The sequence below is a fragment of the Colletotrichum costaricense genome, assembly GCF_030867565.1.
Source record: "Colletotrichum costaricense strain IMI 309622 chromosome Unknown Scaffold_22.1, whole genome shotgun sequence".
NCBI lineage: Eukaryota > Fungi > Ascomycota > Sordariomycetes > Glomerellales > Glomerellaceae > Colletotrichum > Colletotrichum costaricense.
In genome coordinates, this window is record NW_026848251.1 from 616,349 (window position 1) to 634,589 (window position 18,241).

The 18,241-nt window shown below is 52.7% G+C and overlaps 6 protein-coding genes across 6 annotated transcripts; 3 read left to right on the forward strand and 3 right to left on the reverse strand.

Annotated features, from left to right (window-relative positions):
* Nucleotides 1-1,426: 1,426 nt before the first annotated feature.
* CCOS01_15059 (glycosyl hydrolase family 7) lies at nucleotides 1,427-3,090 on the reverse strand (the record flags this gene model as incomplete). The annotated part of the gene is made up of 6 exons (XM_060463201.1): nucleotides 1,427-1,483; nucleotides 1,550-1,919; nucleotides 2,000-2,210; nucleotides 2,276-2,480; nucleotides 2,553-2,626; nucleotides 2,679-3,090. 6 exons carry the CDS (start codon nucleotides 3,088-3,090, stop codon nucleotides 1,427-1,429), a joined length of 1,329 nt encoding a protein of 442 aa, XP_060306386.1.
* A 3,190-nt stretch (nucleotides 3,091-6,280) lies between these two features.
* Nucleotides 6,281-8,861, forward strand: CCOS01_15060 (uncharacterized protein; the record flags this gene model as incomplete). The annotated part of the gene is made up of 2 exons (XM_060463202.1): nucleotides 6,281-7,782; nucleotides 7,844-8,861. 2 exons carry the CDS (start codon nucleotides 6,281-6,283, stop codon nucleotides 8,859-8,861), a joined length of 2,520 nt encoding a protein of 839 aa, XP_060306387.1.
* Nucleotides 8,862-9,535: 674 nt separating this feature from the next.
* On the forward strand, nucleotides 9,536-10,636 carry CCOS01_15061 (uncharacterized protein; the record flags this gene model as incomplete). Its single annotated transcript, XM_060463203.1, has 1 exon — nucleotides 9,536-10,636. One exon carries the CDS (start codon nucleotides 9,536-9,538, stop codon nucleotides 10,634-10,636), a length of 1,101 nt encoding a protein of 366 aa, XP_060306388.1.
* A 363-nt stretch (nucleotides 10,637-10,999) lies between these two features.
* Nucleotides 11,000-13,015, reverse strand: CCOS01_15062 (flavin-containing monooxygenase; the record flags this gene model as incomplete). The annotated part of the gene is made up of 4 exons (XM_060463204.1): nucleotides 11,000-11,122; nucleotides 11,176-12,171; nucleotides 12,253-12,359; nucleotides 12,421-13,015. 4 exons carry the CDS (start codon nucleotides 13,013-13,015, stop codon nucleotides 11,000-11,002), a joined length of 1,821 nt encoding a protein of 606 aa, XP_060306389.1.
* An 883-nt stretch (nucleotides 13,016-13,898) lies between these two features.
* CCOS01_15063 (uncharacterized protein) lies at nucleotides 13,899-15,028 on the forward strand (the record flags this gene model as incomplete). The annotated part of the gene is made up of 2 exons (XM_060463205.1): nucleotides 13,899-14,042; nucleotides 14,093-15,028. The coding sequence occupies 2 exons, from the start codon at nucleotides 13,899-13,901 to the stop codon at nucleotides 15,026-15,028; spliced, it is 1,080 nt and encodes a 359-aa protein (XP_060306390.1).
* A 289-nt stretch (nucleotides 15,029-15,317) lies between these two features.
* Nucleotides 15,318-17,242, reverse strand: CCOS01_15064 (uncharacterized protein; the record flags this gene model as incomplete). The annotated part of the gene is made up of 3 exons (XM_060463206.1): nucleotides 15,318-16,708; nucleotides 16,847-17,014; nucleotides 17,113-17,242. 3 exons carry the CDS (start codon nucleotides 17,240-17,242, stop codon nucleotides 15,318-15,320), a joined length of 1,689 nt encoding a protein of 562 aa, XP_060306391.1.
* Nucleotides 17,243-18,241: the final 999 nt, after the last annotated feature.

An 18,241-nucleotide genomic window follows, 5' to 3' on the forward strand; every position in this document is an offset into this window, starting at 1 on the left:
CGCGCCTATGCCCTCTCGAACAGTGGCGGCCATTCATCCAGCCCCAGGTTAAAACTCATCATAGCCTAAGGTAAGGGGTCCCACCGGCGGCTGTGATCATTAATCCTTGCGAATATCAGAAGTACCAGGTTGAAGGACAGCTTGTATAACAAATATCAGCAGTATTTAACGGCAGCTGAAAGCTTGCAAATCCCAGAGCACGGCCAAATCCGCGGGTGCTCGCTATTTAAATACCATCAGATCAGCAGACGGTCTGGCATCTCTCAGTCGCGTTCTAGGCTGGGCTGTCAAGGTACTCGTTGTCCTTTACAATCTCTACACCACGATCCTTAGACAGTCGATTCGTTAATTCACATATGAACAGTTATGCATTTAAGCAAGAGTCCGAGCCCATCCCAACATTACCCAACTGGGTGGGCGTGAATGTCTTGCATGTGCAATAAACTTTAACCCCGACGACCACTGACAGCCGGTGGGATCACGGACTTCACGGACTGCTTTCTCCTCACCTCTCTGCCGGAATCCGGTCGAGCCGTGACGGTTCGGACGCGTCACCGAAGCTGGGGTCGAAAATGAAGACAGACTGATTGGTTTGTGTAACCATCATGAGAGTTCGGGGATTCTGATGGGATTGGAGGCCCGAATTTCCATGCGAGTGCCACGGCCTTTCATTGGGCAGAGGACCGTCTGATGAACCTGGTCACACCATCTCGACACTAATAGCCTCTTGAATCAACGGTAAAAATGTGGGCGCAGCCAAACCGGTTTGTGGCCAGACCGGGCCGATGAGCGTGGGCAGGGCCCAGGGGACCGTCCTATCTCAAATCAAAACCTTGCAAACTCAGAGCAGTCGGAGGCTGGACTTCTGATTGAAGGAGAAATGTCGGCAATTCAATCAGCGTTGAAGATCATTGTCCGATAATCGTAGCCCTGCAGCTGAACTAGGCTGCCTCGACCTGTAATACATGACTGGTGACCGTCCACTTTGCCGCCAGCATTCGTTGCCTATTGAGCTTTGAGCATAGACAGTGTATGTTGAAGACGAGTTTTTGTCCGTTCTACGTACGTTTCCCATCATTTCTTCGTTGTTTCGTTTTGGTGACTTTATTGACAAATCCCATATGTACAGACAAGACAGGAATACTACGAGGTGAGACCTGCGCACGGGGGGGCACAAAAGACGAGGAACAAAATTTTCGGATTTCAAGAGTAACGACTACGTACGAAGAGAAAACGACACCCCACACTACGACCGACAATATTCTAGCTATAGACAGAAGTGTCCATCACGGAAAGACCAAGTTTACTTGCAGGCTTGTCGTCGCCTCGCCGCCCCGTTACCAGAACATGCAGAGCCTCAGGCCAGACGATAATCGCACACCTTAAGCACTCTAGCATGACGAGCAACAAGTTTCTACGAACGAACTTATTTGACGGTTGAGCCGATGGGTCCGAAGCGGATGTTGGAGTACGTAACAGTGGCCTAGTTGGTGTCGGCGTCAGCTCTATACTTGCCGTTCACTTGGAAGAGAAACGAAGGGTCACTTACACTGGCAAGACTGTTCTCAACCTCAGCAGGGACACCGGAGGTGGTGGGGCAGTCTCCGCGGGCGGCGCCGGGCTGACCAGCCTTCTCAGGAGGGTAGACAGAGTCGAGCCAGAGCATGCTGGCGTAGTGATCATCCCAGAGGGACATCACGAGCACCCACTTGCCGCTGAGGGCCGAGTTGAGCTTGGAGAAGCCTCCGACCTCGGAGAAGCGGTCGCGGTCACCAAAGGCCTTGAATTGGGCGGTGCAGAACTCAGGAGTGACGGCGTTGCCGGACACGCCGCTGATGGTCGAGTTGGGCATGTTGATCTTGGCGCCGTTCTGGACGAAGTATTGCGCGACCTTGTTGTTGGAGAACTGGGTGACAACGCTGGGTATTCATGATCAGCTACTGAGTCATGGTCTCGCCTATCAAAGGCTAAAGGATAAAGCAGTAGAAGGATGACTTACGTGAACTTCTTGGAAGTATCGACCGTCTTGCCCTTGCCATAGAAGCCGGTGACACCCATGCGGTAGGGGTTGAAGTCACATCCGTTGGCATCGCAGTCGCCAGCGAAGCGGTCCGCGGAGTAGGTGCCGCCACAGCCGGACGTCTCGCAGACGTGATATGCGTTGTTCGTGCATGCGTGGGGTGTCACGGCGAAGGAGTGAGAGTTGGACTCTGTCGAAGGGTCAGCAAGAGGGCTCTAAGGGATGGATGGCAGATATGGCCGAGAAATTGCGTACCCCAGACGTCCATCTCGGCGCAGCAGGCACCGTAGGGACCGACGCCAGCGTTAGCATCGTTGGATGACGGAACCCAGCCCTCGATGTTGGCCTTGCCGCCGACGAACTTGAGATCACGGGCGCACTGGGCGTCGCAGTATCCAGTGCCGTACTTGGCACCAGCCTTGTTGGTAGGGTACTTAGCCATGCCACCATCCGCGTCCATCTATTGAAAAGTAAGTAGCTGACACGGAAGTCTTTCAATCATTATGATTATCCTCGAAGATTGTTGACTTACTTGCACAAAGTAGAGGGCACCATTCAGACCACAATCAACCTGGGATAGGTCGACGTCGAAGGCCAGCTCGTTACCTATTGGACGTTGAGTAACTGACACGAAAGCCTCTTCATTGGCCAGACTAACCTGTCAAAGTGAACATCTCATAGGCCGAGGCCGAGTTCATGAGATAATGACGAGAGCCAATGTTCTTGCCGTAGGCGTGTTGCGTGACGAACTTCAAGCTGAGAGCGTTGCCAGAGGTAGTGACACCGTAGGTGGCAGCGTAGTCAGCGCCCTCGAGAGAGCACTTGGAGGCGCAATCCGTCGCGGAACTGCAAGCACTGGTCCACTTGTTACCGTCGTAGCAGTTGGTGCCGGAGGCATCGTGAAGCCATCTCCAGTTGTGGTCGATAACAACCTCACCGTTGACGTTGGTGCAGCTGGAGGCGGTGCACTTCTGCCAGGTCAACTTCGGGTGAGTCTCAGTCTGTAAAGTACCTGCCTGCTGAGCAGATACGGCGCTGATTGCAGCGAGGAGAACGGAGAGTGAAAGCATCTTGAGATGAGATGTCAACAGCTGAGGATGTTCTGGCTGGTGAAGAAGATCATGAGTTCCACGACATCTTGCGTGATCCTGTCGGACTTCTTATAGCCCTTCCTGGGACTTCTTGGGAAGTAGACCTTGACGGATACTCTTTCATGGAGATCCAAGTTCCGTTCGCATTATTGACCAAGACCTCAGTGCCAGGCAAGGGATCACCGGGAAGCGCACCGAACATCCCTTTCATCCCATGACCGATGGGATCTTCCATGCCTACTACGGAGGCATTCATCCGTTGAGCAGTAAACAGCATCGATCCGACTTAGGTAAACAGGCATCCAACGGTCCTCGACAAAATGCCAGGGGAAACTTTCAACTTGCCCCTGAAGGCTGCGGGAACCGGAGGTCCCACCATCGACCAGCAAAGCGTTCCATCAATCGCTCGATGCAATTTAAATTGCAATCAATCCTCATGTAAGTATAGGTGCGGGGGAGGAGAGGCGTGTCTTCGAGCCCAAGAACGCGGAGTGTATGGTACTAGACGGAATCGGGCCCCGGCATCGTATTACACACCAGCTCTAGGTGAGCTACTTTTTCTTCTCGAGTCGTGATTTGAATAGGTCATCTACTTTTCCTTCCAGTCCAGATGTCTTTTTCAACAGACTCCGTCGAAGTTAATATGATTGTTGCCGGTCCAACTACAAGTTCAATTTACGATAGACTAATCTTCTCGTAGTTGCACCCAAGACCTAATGCTTGCCAAAGCCAACGATGCCAATACGGAATAAGCACTCGTTGCCAAGCCTCTTGGTAGGCTTATCTGTCTTGGGGCTTCATCTGGCTAGGGATGGTCGCAGAGATGAGGTCTAGATCGTCTTGGGCCTACCGGCGTCTAGCAAGAATGCCTTGGGCGACCAACATGTCCGAGAAGGTTTTTCGGAAGAAGCCTTGCGGATGATACGTGGGTAAGTTGGGTGATGGGTGCTTGTCTTGAGGAACCTGGTTGTAAGCAGTCCGGACCAAGAGTTCATACCTACTTCCTGAGGTCTTTTAGGAGATTATCTGCCCACGCCCTTCAGAAGAAATACTAGACTAGGGAGCTTATTCAAGCGTCACAGCGCGATCGATAAGATCTAGCAACAAGTCGATTGATGACTCTCTGCGATTCCCAAACTTCTTTCCTAATGATGATTCCGTCGCCAGCGCGCCGCTGCCAACTTTCATGTACCTCACCCAGTAGATCTGGGCTCGGCTCAACGGTGAAATTCCGGCTTTGATTTCCATAAGCAGCGCTGTTGATGTTGTCATGTGGGCTGAAGCACTTGCCATACTTGGACCGGGATGAGACCCTAGTCTGGGGTAATTCTCCTGAAAGGCCGGCATTTATATTAGCCCCAACAGGGGTTGGAGGCATGCATAAATCATTCCACCACACACGATCGAAATGAGCGACGAGCGAAGCGCTGCGGACCAGTCACGCGGCGGCAGCCGAGGAGGGGTAAACGGGATGTGATTATAGGATAAATGTCTTTGATCCAACCTCAATTACTTTCCCATGGGAATTCGATATTGCTTTTGCCTCGGTGGCTCAACCATGAGGTGAGAATGGGGTGTTGCTTGGATGTGACTTGCCAGTATCGGCCTGGTCGCTGGTTGATATACGGCAAACATTGTGTTTTCCAAAGTAAGCAGCACCCAAAGATGCATCTGATGTGACTTTTGGAAAGAGAAATCGGAATATCCCACCCCGTTGTCACATTCTATGACCTTGGCGAGTTTCATAGAAAATAATTGAAGCGACTGGTGGCATTTTATGAGACATCTTCACTCGATTAATGTCGAGGACATGAGTTGATATGGAGCAACTATGAGCCTATTTTCGAATTTCGAGCTCCATGAAGGGCACTGGTCCCTCAAGCTCTCCCACACCATGCCTCTGCGTGTCTAAAACCTGTCTTGGATCCCATGGTAATTGTCTGTAGATGCAGTCCTGAAGCATTTTATCGTGCCCGTTTTTGAACCAGAAGTATACAGTATGTGTATCAAGGGAGTCCCTTGCTTGTTGGGCTTCTTCCACGACTCGATTGCGCCAGAAAAGTTTTTGAGTAGATATACAGGATATCAGAAACAGGGCGAGAGAACATCGCTACTGAGGGTATCTGTTTATGAAATTGTCTCATTTTCTTTGACTTGGCCATGTTGCGATTCAATCAGATGATGTCGTGCTTTTGTTACTAACGCTTCTATTGCTAGCCGTATCCTGTCTTTAGGAAGCTTCGCTGTTTCGTTTTACTAAAAAGAAATCTCTCGGATTCTAGAATATTAGAACAGACTTCTTACCAGGTGCAATGAAGGAAGGCACTTCCCATCGGGTCTCGAGAAAATCTCAATAAGCGATTTGAGGATCCTGGATGGCAGCAAGACTCTTTTAAGCTTGTGGATATCTGGATGCTATTGATAGTATACTCACCCAGCCTTGCGTTTCGTTTATCAAACTAGCCACGGACCTTGTGTGACAACATATTGTGACGGCCATTACCTCTTTGATATTTATCTATGTCAAGATGATTACTATTATTCCCGTTGTTTTTACACGAAGCATTACTAGTCTTGTTTGGCTTTCCTTTAGCTTATTCTTTACGTATATGCTTTGGAGAATGTCTTTCACGTACTAAGGTACAGAACCATCCTGTCTGCTACCTTATTAGAAGAGTGAGATACAGTGCTCAAATATCTTAAGCGTAAGGATGACCTTCAGAATATTAGATGTGATGCACCTTCCTCTTTCTTTCCCTGGACCTCGGGTTCCCAGGATGAGAGTGGGGCATCGGGTGAGCTGCGCTAGTCCTTTCCAGGATGGCAGAATTTGAGCCGTGTGAAAACTACCGCTTGATCCATGACCCACTCAAAATCTCACGTGCATCTTCGCACAAACCCTGGCTATTCTTACTGTGCGAAAATGACTCCCCGCTTTTCTCGGTGTTCCCCCTGTTACCTAAGGTAGCTCACCGCCCTGGAGCGTCGACTCGGCGCAACACCAGAACCTCCGCACACCCACTTTGGACGCGCACACAGGACAGGCCGTCCCGAATCGCAGCCGGAGCTTCTCCGACAATCAGCCATTCCCACTCAGCACCGCCCATCGCATTAGGAGGGATAAGACCAAGGGGGCCATCGCCGGGCCCTGCTCTTCTCTTTTTTCGAAATGTCATCGTCGTTGGCCGACCAGGAACCTCAGCCAGAGGACCAGCAGCAGCCGGCGGATCATCAGCCCGACCCTCAATCCGATTCCCCTGCATCGCCAACTGCCTCTCAGCAAGCGACAGCTCACGCCTACGCCAGCAATGGACTTCAGGTCCTCCAAGCTGCTTCGGATGCTGCAGCTGCAGCGGCTATCCAAAATGTCCAGCATCATCTGAGTACCGTTGCAGCCGCTGCCGCCGCCGCCGATGAGCAGCAATTACAGCAACAACACCAACAACACCAACACGAGCCTCAGCCTGTTGAGGAACAACAGCAACAGCAACAAGAACAGCTGGCCATGTCCTCGGCTGTCGAGCAAGACCAAGACCAGCATCATCAGCAACACCAGCCGCCGCCGCCGCCGCCCCCTCCTCCACACACCCCGTCCCAAGCGCCGCCTCACCAACTTCCGCCGCAGGCTTCTCATGCCTCGACACTCACAGGCGCTCCGCCCGCATCTCCGCTGGCCACCGATGGCTCTCTCGGTGCCGTGTCACAGAGCGCCATGTCTGCCTTCCCTCACGCCTTCGCCCCGATGCCGCCAATGCCACGAGACCCGACAGTCAACCCGAAGCTGACCCGCTTGCGGCGAGCCTGCGATATGTGCTCCCAACGCAAGGTCAAGTGCGACGAGTCCGGTCCGCCGTGTAGGCCATGCTCCGAACTCAATGTCGAATGCACCTTCAACCGAGAGCTGAAGAGACGAGGACCCCCGAACAAGCATGCCGAGGCTGCCAGGGCCGCTCGAAGGCAGAGAATCGAGCCTGGCATGAGTGGTTCGCCCACCACGGCCGCCTTCACCTCATATGGCGCTGCCGTCACACCCTCGCCTTCGCCGCACAACGCTGCGCAGGCTCTGGTTTCGATAGCAGAGGGACCGGGTCGTTTAGATGCCGAGGCCATCGCCCCCTTGCCCATTCTCGAGCTCTTGATCGACGACTTCTTCACCTACATCCACCCGCTCGCCCCATTCCCCCACGAGCCGACATTCAGACACTCCTTTGCGAACAGAGAGGATAGAACGAATCCCGAGTTTCTCGGCTTGCTGTCCTCCATGATCGGCTCTCTAGTGTCTTCCTTCCCCCGGTGCGCCAGACAGCACCTCAAGACCCAGCACAGCACCCACCTCTTTCCGAGGGCCATAGTCATGATTGAGAGATGTCGAGATATTGCCCTCGATACGCGGGGTCCTCGATGGGCCCTGAAACAGAAGACATTGGATGATGCCGCCACCAGCTACTTTCTTGGGCTCGCGGCAGGCTACACTTTCCAAGTCCCTCGCTTCCGCTACTTCATGTCTGAGTGTCTGTCTCTCATTCGGGAGCTTGGCTTCCACCGGCCCAAGCATCCCAATGAGCTTCCCACCTTTGGCAACGATAATTGCTCGCCCGATCCCCTACCTTTCCACCACATAAAGGACCAGATCGGCAAGCGCATCTTTTGGTGTCTGCTGCTCGGCGTCAGGTAAGTTCCCTATCTTCTATCATGTAGGTCACGTACATATCTACTCACTCACACATCAAAGGTCCTTCTCACAACTAGGCGCCTCTCATGCCGACTTGGTCATCGCCCCGTCGACCCCTGGACTGCCATATCCTGCCCTGCCCGAGAACGTCGATGATCTTTACATCATGGCCAACGAAATCGTGTATCCTCCCGAAAGCTCTGTCACTCTGCTTACTGGTTTCCGCTTTGCCGTCGACATCTACACGACCATGAACGCCATTGTCAGCGTGGAACTCGTTTACGGCATGAGCACCCTTCCGTGGTCCGATCAGAGGTCTCTGCTTAGAGACGCTCTCATTGCCGCCAAGGACATCATCGACCGGCTTCCGCCCGAACTTCAACTTAGTGCTTCTCATGAGCAGTCCAGCGGATTCGGTACCCTTGAAGATGCCGAGCTCCAATACGTGCCTCCCGCGTATCCTAGTAGCCAGCCTCCCAATGATGTTCGAAACGTGATCAAGAACCACCCCCAACGCCGGCGGCAGCTTCAGTACGAGATTCAAAAGGCCAACATCTACATTTCTCAACTGGCTACGCGTTCATTCTATGTCGAGTTGTACTTCAACTTGCGCGATGTCCACATGTCCGACCCCAACAAAGAAGAGCAAGTTGGGGATAACGCCGAGGAACAAGCTGCCAAGGGAGCCGAGGATGCAGAGGCAGCCCGTGTCTTTGAGCTGATGACGGCGGAGCGGGAGCTGATCGTGCAAAATCTTCTGCACGTGCTGGGCTCCATCTCACAGCGCAACCTCGAGCCTAACGGCGGTTCCCTCATCAACAAAGTTCGACAGGTGGCCTCCACCCTCCTCAATGACGCCCCGGAGCGGAAAGGCCCGGTAGCTATGAAGTCGGAGGAAGCGCTCGTGAAGCTCATTGACGTCCTTCTCAAGCTCGAGGGAACAGGGCCAAGCGGTAGCAACATGGCTGGAGAGAACATGACACCGCAGGATGAGGAAGAGGAGATGCGAAACTGGGCTCATTTGCGTGATTACCAACAGCGCTTTGCTGCCCATGGTGGTTTTGCTGGAAACATTTGATGAGGAGTCATGGAGTCTACTTTCGCCAACGACAGCGGCATCGATGAGGGATGGTGGGATGTATCAGTGTTTCAACTATAGGAATTCTCAATCTGGGAGCAACGAAATGGGTAACAGTTACCCTTGGCTATAAAATGGCTTTGAAGGCGTGGCAGAGAGAAGCGTAATCCCGAGGAAGTGGGACAGGACATCGGATAGTAACGATACCAGATCATTCTCAACACATCATCATCCTCCGTCAAAGAGGAGAGGTCTCTTTCATCCCTTCATACGCTGCAATTATTGGATGGATACGTGACATTGAGTGAGGGGGGGAGATGGGACGCAAGACAGTCCAATCAAAGCCATTTTTGTTCAAGACCCAAGATGCAACCTGCAGGAGGCCATCCATGCAGGCACAGGGCACCTTGGACTCCCTACGAACCTCCAGATGGAGGCCTAAAGGTCACTCTTTTGCCAGCATAATCATCGCATCACGGAACTATCTACTAGAGAAGCTCCTGCCAAAGACACAAAGATAGCAGAAGTACCCGATCGTGGAAGGGAACGGCTTCGCACCTCCCTAAATCCTGACCACTAGGTTCCCTTGGGCCTTGCGGCCATCCCAATCTTTCTCCAACAACACAACCATCACCAGCTCCGGTAAAATCAATTCTATTGCAGTAGTCACCACAATGTCTCTTCGTCAGAATCTTATCAAGCCCGTGGTGGTTGATGCTACCGAAGGCCACGACCACACCCACACCGTCGTCTTTCTCCATCGCTTCCCCGAGACCACCTCCGAGGAGGACCTTAGTCGAAAGGTCCTGTCCGAGAAGCTGACGATGAATCACAAGACCCTCCGCGAACAATTTCCCTCAGTCCGCTGGGTCTTCCCCTACGCCAAAGCCCATGCTCGTCCTTGGAACGACCTCACGGCCGAAGATCGAACCGCAGTCGGTATGAACATTGGCAGTCTCCCCTACATCGCCCAAATCATCCTCCAGGAAGCAAACAAGGCTGGTGGTCTCGATCGCATCATCCTTGGTGGAATGGGACAGACTGCCGAGGCAGCTCACGATGCGATGACGTCCTTTCCCGAGTGTAAGATGGATGCCTACGATAATGCCGACGACATGTCGTCGTTCCTTCGAAAGACCTTCCACGCCGACTGCACGAGTCTTGAGCATCTCAAGCTCGCTGGTTTCGTGGGAATGCACGCCCAGGACGCCAAGATAACGTCCGACGTCAGAAGCATGGCTGTCTCGTCCAAGGAAGTATCCACAACGAAGAAGAAGATCAACGCTACCCTCGTCGCGCAGACCCCTCACAAGTTCATCAACGGCGGCTACAAGATTCAGAACAAAACCTGGGACGGCAGCCGCATCGATAATTTCGCTAGCTTCCTCGAAGCCATTGGCGTGGAACGCGGTCTCGATATCAAGAAGACGAGCACCGAGACGCTCATTCCCAAGAACCGAGAACCGACCAAGAAGTGGGATCCCCGTGATACTCTCAGCGACGCCCAGAGATACGCCCAAGAGATCCTGGAGCAGAAGAAGGAGAATGAGGAAATTAGGCAAAAGCTGCTTATTCGCATCGAGGCTGACAAGGTCGAGCGCAAGATCAAGGACGCGCGCGAGAAGGCGAACCGAGGCAACGTCAACAGTAAGAATAACTGGCTGAAGCCGGCGGATTCTGTCAATGTTCTCGGCGGTGTTGGGTACCGCTCCAGCCTCTCTCAGGAAGAAGACGAGGACCAGGTAGAAATTCCGTTATCCCGCAAGTCAAATTAAGCTGACACAGAGCAATCCAGCAATGAATAAATCAGCAGCGGCGATATTAGCCTCATCCAAAAGGTCGACCTCATTAATCCCAAGAAGGATAACATAACGAAGTCGTTTCCATAACAATAGACAGATGCTTGTCCTTGATACTCGCTTCTCCTATGTCTTGAATTATGAGTTTAAGCTTTCAAGAGAGAAATTGACTCAGATGGGTCATGATTCTAATGTCCGGTTGAATGTTGGGACTTTCAGTATCTGTTACTTGATATCCACAAGGTTTCTCAAGTATGGGCGATCGGAAGACGAAGGACTCGGGTATCTGATCTGGTTTTTACCTGTGTAAATGAAGCTTGTCCAGACTCTTCCCATCTACTAAATCAGGATACCTTCTTCCACGGCCTTGATTTGTAGGGCTAAGAGCCGCGAATAAGAGCGACACAGGGCGAGATTCCCACCCATGTAGTAGAACCGCGGATGGCCGCTGCTTCTCCAGATCTGCCGGAGGTTAGTCGCCTTTCCAAGGTTCTGGTCAACACCGAAAGACTTACAGAGTTGATCTCGCCTTGCTCATCAAGATCCCAACACTCCTTGACTCGATCCGCCACCTTGTCGCCTAAAATATTACGCGTGCTAGACCTCATGCCATCATATCCCGTCGCCAGCACAACAATATCAGCATCCAAAGTCGTACCGTCCGCCAACTTCAGACCATTTGGCGTGAAGCCGGTGATGCCCTCAGGGCTATGATGAACCTTGACCTTCCCGTCGACTATCAGCTGACTGCAACCGACGTCAATGTAATATCCTCCGCCGCGAGTGATGTATTTGCGGTAGATACCACTTCCATCAGGTCCAAAGTCAAGCTTGAAGCCCGCCTTGTTCAGACCGTCTAGCAGCTCCTGGTCGGCGGCGGTGATGGCCTTGGTACCGTGCGTGCTCAGCGCGAATTGCACGGGGATCGGGATGCTCTGCGCAACGATGTCACAGTCTTCGGTTGGGGGCCCGCCCTCCTCGTACATTCCCTTGTGCATCACAAAGATTCCCTTATTCGCTGTAATGACATAGGTACCGCCCCTTTGGATCATCGTCACTTGTGCCGCGCCGACTTCGTAAAAGTTTTGGCAGATGTCGTGGCTCGAGTTGCCGGAGCCCACGACGAGGACCTTCTTGCTGGAGAGATTGTTGACGAGGGAGGCGTCTTGGTGCTGGCTGCCGTGGTATACTACACCCTTGAAGTCGCCTTGTCCGGGGAATGTGGGCGTGATGGGATCACCGGCTTGGCCGGTCGCCAGAACGATGTGACGAGGCTTGAGGGTGCGGAGGGTGCCATCTGCCCGTCGAAGCTTGACGGTCCATGTCTTTTCCTGCTCGTTGTAGCTTGTCTCCTCAATGTTGGTGCTGCTCCAGATGTTGAGCTCCATCATTTTTGCGTAAGACTCTAGCCAATCTGCAAGCTTGTCCTTGGGCATGAACTGGGGCCAGTTTCCGGGGAATGGGATAAAGGGGAGATGACAGTACTGAATCGGATCATGGGTCATCAGAGTCTGCATGTGAGATGAGTGTTCAGGTCAGCGTTAATTCCATCGCAGACTAGAGATTGTGATGAAGACACCAGAAAGACTGACCCTGTATCGCTTGCGCCAGCTGTCCCCGACGTGCTCATTTCGATCCACCAGCAGAGTCGGGAGGCCAAGATTCCGTAGACGAACGCCAATATTGAGCCCAGCATGTCCTGACAAGACACAAACAAGTCAGCAATTCTTGACTACCAGCATCGAGGATATGCAACTCACCGGCGCCAATGACCAACACAGTAGGGTCTTCATCGACAAATTCAACCTGTCGTTCGCGCCTCTCCTTCCAGTTTCCCCCCTTGGGATCCACGTGACCCGTAGGCCTGCTGACTCCCACCGCTTCCTCGAACCCCTTCAGTTCTAGGAGGGTGAAGTTGAGCATGAAGGCTTTCCAGGTATCGTCCGCCTCCAACGCCAGTCTCACCATACCCTTGCCACGGCCAACGCTGGACTGAAAGTCAAACATGCTCTCCACCCAGTGAACACCAGGCGCAGGGTCCCCGAAAGACGGCTGGAATGCGCCCTTCTCCCGGGGGACGATTTGGCGGATACCTGCCCGAGGCTGATTTTCCTTGAAAAATGTCGCGATCTCGTCGAGGCCGTTGATGGTCCTGAAGTCCCATGAGAGACCGAGAAAGTCTCTGATCCAAGCATCTTCGCGGAAGACAGTCGATAGACCGTCTTTCACGTTGTTGGCGAGCACTTTCTCAAACGCCTGTGTCCAAGTCTTGATGATTTTCCGTGCATTTTCGGGTGTTTTTGAAGTAGGTTCCCTGAGGGTAGGGAGTTTGATGATGTAGTCGTTCTTCGCCATGATGGGTCTATCTCTATCCTTGAATTAGCAGGGTATTCGCCGTCTATACCGGTATGAATATCACGGTAAACTTGGATGACGACGTTCGGCTTTAAATGGGAGCTGAGCACGATCGGACAACATTAGTCCGCACCGCGGTAGCTCTGGCGATCGGCTGCAAAGTTCACAGCTTCATGCAGGATCCTGGAATCTGATTGCCGAAAGCGAAAAGACTCGGCCCGCTGTCGCCTGCATCATGTCGGTTGATGGACACGTCCAACACATCGATCACGACCAATAACATTGAGAAGCCATCAAGAACCCAATGGGCCCTGTCAGATATCAGCTACCCCTCCCCGACAGCCCTAACATGACCCAACTCCAAATCCATTTGTAAGTGTTAGCTGTGGCTGTTGGGGCACCAAAGTGGCTCGCCGCATAATGGCGCGACACCACGTAAGGGGTCGCTCGGTCTCGCTGATACCCTCGTTCTATTCTCATTTTAAAAGGACCGCGTCGATGTTTTGAGGCAGGCAATTGTTCCCGCCGCTCGATAAACACCATCAGGTTCATGCTCCAGATTCGTGATGTGAGATGAAATGCGCTCTTCACGTCCGATCATTCATCTTAATGACAACATGAAGCCAATACGTCACTGAACGAGGGTTGCGTCGGACCACAGTCGGCCGATGGCACTGAAGTACTTAAGATGAGGAGAAACGCCTTCCAAACATCCAGTACGCGGGTTTTGTTCAGATTGAAGAAGAAAACAGCTTTTCGATTTAAATCATCAATTATATCCACGAAACTGATTATAAATTTCATCAAAGTCACGGGCTCATCTTCGGTTTTACCTTCTTGACCATTATATGATCTCACGACGACATAAACATCTGGTCTCAACATGGCGACAGCGGGGATGCAAAACCCGTCCTGGTTTCTGTATGGCCCAGGCTCAGCCAAGATCATGGACCGGCCTACTCCTACTCTCAAGAACGCAAAGGAAGTGGTTCTCAGGGTCAAATACGTGGGCGTGTGTGGATCTGATGTATGTCTCCTTTCAGCCCAATCGACTTGATGTTGATCGACCTCTACCAGGTGCACTTCTGGAAAGAAGGAGGGTTCCAGCGCAAAGTCAGCGACGAGAAGCCTATCGTGATGGGTCATGAAGCCTCCGGTACCATCGAAGCAGTCGGTTCAGCCGTCACCAACGTCAAAGTAGGCGATAACGTGGCGATCGAGCCAGGAGTTCCCTGCCGGTGCTGCTCAGCCTGCAAGAGAGGCGAATATAATTTGTGCATCTCGATGAGGTTCTTCGCTGACCCTCCGGACTCCCATGGGGCCTTGACAAAGTATCTCGTCATGCCGGAGGACTTTGTCTACAAGGTTCCTGACGAGGTGAGCCTCCAGGAGGCGGTCCTCGTGGAACCCACCGCCGTCGCCGTCCACGTGGCACGTCTGGCTGAGATCAAGTACGGGCAAGATGTCGTCGTGACTGGGTGTGGGACGATCGGATTGCTCTGCGCGGCTGTAGCCAAGGCCTTTGGCGCCCGCCGCGTCATCTTGGTTGATATCATCCAGGCGAAGCTAGACTTTGCGCATACATTCCTTGACTGTCAGACATTCTTGGTTGAGCCTGGGACATCGAGTGAAGATGTTGCTGCGAAGCTGCTGGAGACGGTTGGTATTACCGGCGGAGTGGACTCTGTCATTGAGGCGTCGGGAGCACAGTCGTCAATCCAGACGGGCATCTTTCTGCTCAAGAGCGGCGGCAGTTACGTCCAGGCTGGGTTGGGTAAAGCCAAACCTGAAGTTCCCATGCTGGTTCTGTCCGAAAAGGAACTCAGAGTCCGAGGATGTTTTCGATACGCCTCTGGCGATTATGAGTTGGCTTTGTCGCTTATTGCGGAGGGCAAGGTGAAGCCTAAAGCGATGCTGTCGAGTGTGACCCCCTTCGGGACGGCCACTCTGGCCTGGGACAAGACTGCAAGGGGCGAAGGAGTCAAGAATATCATTGAAGGTGTCAGAGATTGAGAGAAGCTCTTGCTTGAGTGTATGTAAATGTCTCCGCCGTCTTCTTTTCATTACCCATATTAGGACAACGACTAACGTGCTGCGCTTTCTAAAGCGTATTCTCACAGGAATATGTAGGATACAGAGAGTAGGAGCGGTAACAATAGTGTCAAAAATAGCAGCAGCAGCAGCAGCAGCAGCAGCAACAGTAGTGATAGTCAGAATAGAATTGAGGTATTTGGCGGCGAAATACTTCATTGTGTCACCCACTTGGCTTACTGAACTCGCTGGAAACATGAAATGCCACCCTTTATGCCGAGTCTGCGTACTCCCAGATGTGCTTCTCTATAAAATCGAGGGCCTTCATATCCTCATTCTCCTTCTTGATCTCCATCACCCGCTTCTTGTACTTGTCATTGGCAAGCACCTCCTCTACTCCCTCTGCAACTTGTTGCGACGTTGGGCGACCAGTCTTGAGATTAACAGCTACACCCGTCCATTGCCCACGCATGGAAATCTCCGGCTTGTCTTCTGTATCGCCTCCGAGCACCATAGGTACCCCATTCACTATTCCGTGCAGGAAGCCTCCATAGCCAGCATTCAGGACCCAAACATCTGCGTGCTTGAGCAGGGCGTCGTACGAGAGGAAGTCGACGACCTTGGTGTTGGCCGGAATCGTGAGCTCCTCGGGAAGTGTCGCACCCTTGACACCCAAGATGGCAACGAGAATGATATCATCGCGGTGAGCCAGACCTTGTATCGTGGGGATGATGAGATCCGTGTAATCGATAGCGATGGTACCCTGAGCAACTCCCACAACCTTCTTGTTTCCGGCCGTGATTTCACCCCACCATTCTGGGTACTTGTAGTTCGGGTCGATGGGCTTGGGCGGTAAACATCCCGCGTACTTGATGACATCGGGGAGATCCGATCTGGGGTACTCGAGGCTGGGCGAGCACATTTGCAGGGTAACGTCGTAGCTAGTTTGCCACGATTCGAACAAGGCTGGTGGCAGCTCGCGCGTACCGCCGAGCGCCTTGACGACGTCGTTGTACTCCTTTGCTGCCGCACCAAAGGGGCCCATCGGGCTAAAGAACATCTCATTGAGGAGCTTGTTCCGCCCGCGGCCGGACTCGGTCGAGTCGGGGGGCAGACCGGGTCCGAACGGCGCAGTGTCAATGCTCGTGGTCACGACGGGGACAATGTTGATGTCGACGACGGGCGGTCTCGTGGTGTATCCCTTAGGTAGAGGCGTGCCGTACATCATAGGGGCAAGACCCATGTAGAACGTCTCGTGGACAATGACGACTTGCTTGTCGGGATGCTCCACGCGGATCTTCTCGAGGGTATCCATCAGGACATGGAAGTGAGGCGTCACAGCCTTGATGAAGACGTTGCTTAGGTCGTACATCAGGCGGGGTATGCCAACAGGAATCTTTTCGCGAATGGCTTGCTCTTCGGGGTTCAACATGGGCGGAATGCTAACATGCTGGGCACCGATGCGCTTGACTTGAGGGTGGAATTCTTCGCCGGCGATGAATGTGCCTTCGAAACCGCGTTGGATCATCTCATCGGCAACCTGAAGGAGGGGATAGGTGTGTCCCGTTGCTGGTGCCGCACAGAAGAGAAGGTAAGGCCGCTTCTTGTTGCCGTCGCTGACACCATTGTTGGCCGCTGCTTCGGCAGCCTGAGCTATAGAGTCTGCTGACAGTGTCATGATCTCAGTACTTTGTCTCTTTCAAGAGATTCTTGGGGTGAGTAAATAGATGCTCGAATCGTTACTTAAGAGCAGAGAGAAGGATGACATCAAGATGAGCGGCAGCACCCAGTGATTTATACATGTATGAATAAGAGAATCTCTAGGGAAGACGCAGTACGCGGGGAGCTTCAACTCGATGCGGTCACTCATCTCGGTGAAATTTCCATCCGTACGCGCGCCGTTGGATCGAATAGTCGCCGGCTTCATTGCGTTCAACGCTGCATCGGGCCGCATTGCGAAAGGGAAATCTGACAGCAGATTTTAGTACGTCAAACGGCCCTATCCTGCCTGTCTCTAAGCCTCAAGCTTGTTGTATGGGGCCATCAAAGAGCCAGTCAGCATGCACTAGTCGTATATCGTACACCAGTGTGCGTAAGGCAGCGAGTCATTGTGAGATGCTGCACAACCTCTGTGTCCACGTGAAGAGGAGTCGAATGGGCATGTTGTAGGGTCTTACCGGCGGTATTGAAGCCCATTGGTGTCATACTCTGATTATCGACGGTCCACGTCTCTACAGCGCGATGAGAAAGGACACTGCAGGATCAGGGTCCTTGCAGCCAAGTCTCAGCCCGTCAGCGCGACGTCTAGAACGAACGAGCTAGTGTGGCCATGGATTGAGGCTAACGGTGCTAGCATCGTGGATGATGTAAGTCGGCGGATTGGCTTCGTTCTGTAGCTTCAGGCTCCAGTCTTGCGGCTACCCGAGTGCCGAGCTTTGAGCCATCGCCGGAAAGGTCCTGACATGGCAGATCAGCTTCTCTTGAAAATGCTCTTAGCCACCTGAGATCATCGGATGACAGGGCCCAAGGGGCATCTGCCATCACCGGTAGAGAGTCTACCGGCAAAGAGGGGCCCGGCATGGATAAGTGCTTAAAAAGAAACGTTCATATGTGAGGTGGGGGTTGACGCGTGGTTCGTCGTCAGACCATAAGGGAGGCTTCACGATCGAGATGTATTGACAATCCTAGGTATATCACATATCGAAAGACGAAATACTCTGGACAACAGCCTGCTGCCTTGTACGCGCTTCACAAGTTTGTCAGCCTTTGCGATTGCGAGATCTCGAAGAAGAGTAAAGTAGAGAGAAGGGCTAGTAGTAAGATGGCGGCGCATGCAGGTAAGCTGACGCTCTGATATCCTGCTACTTGCGAGAGTCTCATTGGCGCTCTTGGGAGTTTGATGGATTCTCGATGATCTAGAAGACGATGCGAGCCATTGATGGGGCCCTTGCGAGCGAAAGATCAAACCTGTGCGACAAATAATGTCAATAGTGAAAGTGTTGACAGTTTGATTTGTGTTCGTCTCTTCGTGAGGTTCTATTGTCTTGGCCATTGGACCACAGAGGCCTGTAACGTTTCCTTAGCCTCACACAATGCGGATGAAGCGTTCCCGGATGATGAAGAATGAGCTGATGGACGTCGTTGATCAACACTGCATCGGCGTCGGCAAACAGCAAAAGGCCGCGCGGGGACGAC